This window comes from Montipora foliosa, chromosome 1, assembly GCF_036669935.1.
Source record: "Montipora foliosa isolate CH-2021 chromosome 1, ASM3666993v2, whole genome shotgun sequence".
NCBI classification, from domain to species: Eukaryota; Metazoa; Cnidaria; class Anthozoa; order Scleractinia; family Acroporidae; genus Montipora; species Montipora foliosa.
The window spans coordinates 17,666,466-17,673,113 of record NC_090869.1 but is presented as its reverse complement, the minus strand read 5'-3'; the positions used below and the strand labels follow the sequence as shown (position 1 = coordinate 17,673,113).

The window sequence follows — 6,648 nt, the reverse complement described above, 5'->3', positions numbered from 1 at the left end:
TCAAGGCTTTGAAGTAACTTTCTTATTAGAGGGTTTGGCGCTACAACGCTTTATCACGTATTAGCAACGTCATGGCACCATAAGAAACACCAATTATTGCTGAACAAGATGGGGCCATTATTGTGACATAATGATTTACCGTGGACATGGGAAAGCCCTGTAACAACAACCTTTATTTTGTCTTTAGTTGCACATATCTCAAAAATAGACTCGGTGACCCCATTTTTTATTGCTGGAAGGTGATAAGATGAAGCCTTCCTCACAGTTTTAAAAAAATATGTACGGCGGATTCAGAGCCGCCTAAAATCTGTGATTTTTTAAGGTGGCTCTAATTCTGCAGTACATTTTTTTTTTAACTTTGCAGAAAGTTTGATCTTGGTCTTCTGATCACTTTCCAGCAATAAAATATGGGGCCCACCGAGTTTGTTTTTGAGATATGAGCAATTAAAGCCAAAATATAGAGTGTTTTTGGTGGGCTTTCCCGTTGCCAAGGTAACTTATTACGTCACAATAATGACTGCATCTTGTTCAGCAATAATAGGTGTTTCACATGGTACGATGACATTGCTGTTACGTTACGCATTATGTAATGCCAATCTTTGCAAAGAGATTGTCTCTTCAAAGTGTTGAAACTTGTTAAAGGGGCACTGGCATGCTAAATCATTTGCTGTTTTTTGGTCAGAACTGGGTTAGTACTTAAGCTTGCACGTACAACATTGCGGACAACCATGCACTGACAAGATATGAAATATATTTATTGCACAAAGACCTATTCGTATCTAATATTGGCGACTTTCTGCGGACACTATCTCCAAACTTTAAAAAACAGGCCAGTTTTTTCTAGTTTCAATCCATTTCCATCCTCTCCATCCATACTTCAATTGTTATTTGCAACAAAACTACACCATTATTTATTGGTCTTGATTGATGCAAAGACGTATTCTAGTGATTTGACGTTTGACTGAAATAGCGTGTCACTGAATTTGAAGGGGCAGTAGTGGACTCTCTATATTCAGGGATATAGAGAATAAGTGGAGTGCTGCAAAGCCAATATCCGGTCCACTTTTCTTGAGTGATGAGTAAAACAAACACACAGACCGTTGATAACTCCTTTGACAATGGCTTTGTCCTTTTTCCATTCGTCACGGTCACACTTTTATTGAACAAACTGCGTTCCTATTATTAGATTCTAGTCATTCACTGGTTATTTTTGACTTGCCGTGTAGCAAACAAGGTCTCCTCACCTATGATTGGCAAACTGAAAGACTGTTTAACGTGCAAATATGGATGCTTTGCACAGCTGTATGGGTTGCCCCGTAACTGTGCATGAGTTTTCAGTCTCAACTATGCATCTCAACGTACATGTTAATTTTCTCGCGACGTCAACTTAAAGAAGAGCGCTATTACATTTGTTTCTGTGAAAAACTAAGGCATCTTAAGCGTCTTTCAATTTCAAGGAGCAGAATTTCGATTGTGGCGAAAACCACTGCAGGTAAAGAGATGAAATCTTAGTACGTTGAAGTTAAAAGTGAGTAACTTCTAAAATTTATTGTTGGTACCTCGAATTCTCAATCTGGGAACATCCACAGCGAGCACCGGTTTAAAAGATCGTACTGAACTTGAATCAAAATGAATCGAGTGAAATACATTTTTTTTTAATTTTGAAGCTGAGATGCGTGTAAGTATTATATTCGTGAAATTAATGAAACAAGCTCGTGTCGGCCCATATTATCTTAACCGATTAAAAGAAATGTACACGTAAGAATACGTTAGTGTCTAACTTTGTAACTTGAAACATGAGTTCAATGATTTTCTTGTCTCTTTTAAAAAGGATGCTAGGAAGAAGCAATTAAGGATCAGTTTTCGTATGCGGCTTACCTTCCTCGTGCAAAAATTCAATTACTTATCGTAGTGAGCTGGCTGGTTCCCGCAAGGCGGTAATTCTTGTATGATGTATCGGGGAAGACCGGGAAGTCAACAACTTGAAATGCGCTTGGAAATGAAATTTGCAACAGTGAACTACATATTATGTTTTACTTTATACTACTTCGTTCATGCAGTATCTTTATTCAAATTTCGGACTCTTAAAACAAGCAAAACAAAACACAAAAATATGAAATAAAGGATAAGATCAGTCGAAAATCACTATCGCCATGATTTCATACTGTGTAACTGTTGTTGGTTTTCCAAAGAGTTTTTACTCCTTCCGAGAATAAAAGGGTATGATTAAGTTTTGGCAATCACGGCTGCTGTCATGATAAGTTGTCTAGATGAATCGGTTTCAACATTCTCGGTTGAAATTCACCCTGTACCAGAAACAAGGAATGAAAAACTATTATTTAGTACCTATGAGTTTTTGTAAATTTTCTCGCTTTGATTCGTTTTGCGTGCGTCACAATATTAATATATCAGCAAGTGCACCAAATCCAAGAATGAAAGAGTACTTTTTCGTGCCTGGATAAAAATAGAGCCCCCTCTGACAGAGGTCGATCGAATCTGTGATGCTGATTCCATTTCTCGGCTAGGAGGCTACTGTAACACCAAGCCTGTGTGGGCCATTAGGTTCGGTTCAGCTAAAAACCGCAGTGCCATTTCAGTTGAAGTGGGTATTACTTCTGTCCATTTTAGGGTTGAGTCGGTTGAGACCTCAAGTCTCTGTAGTGCGGAATGATGTAATTGGTCTCCAGAAATCCAGTGGTAAAGTGCTGAGGTGAGAACCTTAATTCACACCTGCTGTTATTTAGAGATTGACGTGTGTTGCCGTGTGCAGAAAGAAACATTTTTTAATTAAGTACACAGCACCTTTGAAAGACCCGACTGGAGTTGAATTCGTGATCCCCGAAGACAGATCATGAAAACCTGAGCAGTCAGAGCCATTGGAACACGCAGGTTTCCTCGGCAAAGGCTGTAAGAACCCGTTTAAAGTATGCTTTAATTTTACTGTTCTTACGAGAAAAAAATTAACATTGGCTATTCTATTTCAGGTCAATCATAGACACAGTCCCGATCAAGCCATCGTGTTTAGCTCCAACTTTAAGTTAGCACCGTACATGGAAAACACCAAGACACCGAACAAAACAGAGACAACTAAATTTTGCCTGTCGGGTCACTTTTCACACTTCGTAAAACTGTGGGAATTGTTAACTACTTACTTCTTAGCGATTGGAGTAATTTTGATGCTAATAATAGGATCGCAATGGCCTTCATCGGGAACTTTTCTGAAAAAGATTTATTTTCCCTTTATTCCCCTCGCCTTGTGTTTCTTGTTGTGCGGCCTTCGCACCAAAACAGACGAACTGAAAATTGCTTTCAAGTCGTACAAAGCCATTGTGTGGGGAATTTTGACCATTTTACTGGCAGTGCCAATAACAGGGACGCAAATAACGAAAACTATACAGTTTGCCACAAGGATGGATCATAATATGACCACTTCAGAGTCGACTGTAATGGGAAATGTAACTGCTATTGGTCCCACGGAATTCGCGTTCGCACTTCAAGTGTTCTTCGTGGTACCCGCGAGTATGTCTGCTGGTGCTGTCCTGGTAAGATTTTATGTAAACACAGTAGAAATCTGACCAAATCTATTGAATTCTCAAAACTGACTCACGTGTTTTATGTTAATGTTTTACGTCAAAAACTAAGAGTGGTTGTAGATGAACAAAATACAGTATAGTTTCAGGAGAATGGAGGCCCTTCGATTTCCATTTGTAATAGAGACTCCTAAAATACGGTATTTATTTCATCGTAGCAAGAGAATATGAGGTAACAGGGCGAGTCCCTGCGAAAAATGATGCGAGGGTTATTTTGTTGTCCCAAAGACTGCGCCGTCCACGTTCACACTGAGCAGGCGAATAAGCTGTGTGTCGCGGTCCTTTTACAAATAACTACGCAGTGTGGCACCAACTAAAAGTAGATTTTAAATAATCTTCATCGGAATAGGGCCACACATTCTCTTGATTGTAGCGAAGACGTCAGAGAGTTTCTTTCGATATCGATCTTCTCTTGATTGCAAGAGTGTATTTTTTTTCATTCAGGAGCCCATTCCGGGGGGCATGTACTAAAACCAGGAACACCGGAACACTCCGGAACACCCTGGAAGTAACCCAAAAACCTCAATTTGGCTAACCCCAGGCCTAAAAACCAACTTAAGGCCTAGGGTGTTCCGGGGTGTTCCAGTATTCCTGGTTATAGCGCATGCCATTCCAGGGAGTGTTCAGTCATCTTCACTAGGTTTTATAGATTGTTTTCACTGACTTGATCAGCAAGCTCGTTTTTCCACCCAAACAAAAGAAAACGTTTGCATGATAATAGAGCTCAACTCCCGGAGGATTAGTTGGGTACACCATCATGGCCGGCCGCTGTTCCATTGTTTGGGTACACCAACATGGCCGCCGTAAAGTCACGTGAAAACACAAAACACCAACACAGGCGTAAACGAGCTATTTTTGGAACGTGGACACCTCAATGGGCGTGTTTCCAAACGTGATCAGTCAATCAAATGAATTTGTTTTGCAGACAACGTCATGTTTTTCCTCCCAAAAACCCTTTTTGTGACCACAAGAGCCTCTAACGACGTCTACTGCTGCACTGCTGTTATGGTAATGACCATAACAATGAAAGCTCCTGGGCTGTCTGCCCTATACATACCAGCTTTCAGACAACGCACCTTAGCAGAGGCGACATCTAGCGGAGGTTTTCTTCCCCAGTCCCCAAGCGTCTAGATTCGGCGGGCGGAGCGAATGGAGATGAAAAAGAAATGTGTTCAACTTAAGCCTGGTTTTTCCAGTGACGAATGCACATGCACATGCATATAGTAAATGACAAGCGCGAGTATTTCACTAAGCATAAGCTACTTATACTTGCGTTTGCGCTTGCGTCGCCGGTGAAACCATGCTCAAGTCTTGGCTCTTTGCGTCTTTAAGCAACTGATATTACAGACTCTTGTCACCTTCAATTTTTTCTCTTTTTTTTTTTTTTGTGTCAGTGCTTGGTAGCTGGTGGCAATTTTTCTCTTGCGTTGTTATTAATGCTGATAACAAACAGTGTCAGCGTATTCACTGCATCAGCCATGCTGGTCTGGCTGACAGATCTCAGCAGCGGAGTGAGCATAGCAAGACTTGGAGAAATTACGCTCATGTTCCTTCTTATTTGCGTACTTCCGACTGTAGTAAGTATTGGGTCGCGCAAGTTATCAGTCTTAACTTTCCAATTAGAGTGTTTAGCCGTTCCTTGGTGACGAAATAAAGGGCGATTGCCACGCGCGCGGCAGAAGTTTGGCTTGTCACCAGTCTTCTGTTTTTTCTTTTCATTCACCAACCACGACTGTTCCGCGTCAAAATAACAAAAAGCAACCAAATAAATTCATAGATAACTTCAAATACATTAAATAACAACCGTAGCCTGCATAGCAAGCAGTTAGGCGAATTTTTAGACCCTTCTTTCTATCGGGGTTTAAATGATCTTTTATTCCTTGTAGTTAAGGAAAAGGACAGCGACGACGACATTCAAAAACTATGCTAACCCCACTCTTTCACTACCATCTGAGGCTAGTTGTCTTAAGTCATGATCCAACCTGATAAGACGTAAACTAACAAAAATTATAGTCGTGTTTTGCTGGCAGATTTGCTTCGATCTGCTTGCCGCAGTACAAAGGAAAGATTCACCGAGGCGTTTGTGCAAGCAGGGGAAGGGCTACATTCGACGGAAAGTTTCGTCTTTCTCCTCAGCAGTCTTAATTTTTCTCACTTTTACAACTAGAAAAGTTTGGAATAATTTCACAGTCGGGAACAGGGGAAGTTTTCGCTGACGTGCTTTCGTAGCCATGGTGATTCTTACAGAAATCAGGGGGAAATGTGCACACGCGCAAAGAGAAAGTGGGAAGGGCGATAAAAAGGTCCCCTTTTTGGTCATTGGGTGAGACGACTGGGTACTGGGTACGAGCCTCAAGTAAAAGAACAGTTCAGTTTGCGCTAGCACTTTCTGCGTTCCTTCGCGTTTTTTCTTCTGTTCATGGATTCTTTTTGACGGCTAAAACACTTAGTCTCAACTCCACTTCATTGTTTAGTTATTTCCGGATTCTAAAGGTAACTTTATTGTATCAATCTGCGGTAACAATAATCTGTACTACTGAAATGTTTCAAACGTATCACAGAGGCAATACAGAGACTCAGGCAATCTCAAAAATTCAAGATTTCTCTAACACAAACGCAGCACAGTAAAATGATTAGTTACTTGATCTCTTTTCAGACTGGCAAGTTGCTTAGACTCGTGTGCGTGGTTGCCGAAAACGTCGACTTACACGAAAGAGGTGTTAATTTTGCAATAATATCCTTGTATGTGCTCTCCACGTGGTGTGAAGTCAGCAGGCTCAAGGTTGAGGAAGATTTAAACAACATTGTGTCCATGAACATACTTATTATTGTGGGTTATTCCTCTATCATGCACATCATGTTTCTGGTGCTTAATTGGATCGCGAGCGGTTTTCTTGGGCTAACTTTGCCAGTGAAAAAGACAATCGTGATACTTGGAAGCCACAAGGCCTTGTCGTTTGCTCTGAAAATCCTTGAGTTTCTGTCCACTGACGTCGGCTCCCGAAGACTCATGTCCGTCGTTTGTGTGATTGCGTACTTGACGCTTCTTGTTCTAGAC

General features: G+C 40.9%; 1 protein-coding gene across 4 annotated transcripts in view; it reads left to right on the top strand.

Annotated features, from left to right (window-relative positions):
- The first annotated feature begins 605 nt into the window (after nt 1-605).
- The window catches only part of LOC137991584 (uncharacterized), a 9,222-nt gene continuing 3,179 nt past the window's right edge, over nt 606-6,648 (top strand). Inside the window, exons 1-5 of one of the 4 annotated variants that reach the window (XM_068836653.1) lie at nt 1,369-1,492; nt 2,629-2,710; nt 2,985-3,542; nt 4,985-5,167; nt 6,247-6,648. The exon at nt 6,247-6,648 is cut by the window's right edge and continues 3,178 nt beyond it. In XM_068836653.1, coding sequence (XP_068692754.1) covers nt 3,051-3,542; nt 4,985-5,167; nt 6,247-6,648 — 1,077 coding nt within the window. In that variant the 5' untranslated portion in view covers nt 1,369-1,492; nt 2,629-2,710; nt 2,985-3,050. Of the gene's footprint in view, nt 689-1,355; nt 1,529-2,628; nt 2,711-2,984; nt 3,543-4,984; nt 5,168-6,246 lie in introns of those variants that run through there. The other 3 variants (XM_068836648.1, XM_068836658.1, XM_068836662.1) reach the window with 3 other exon arrangements.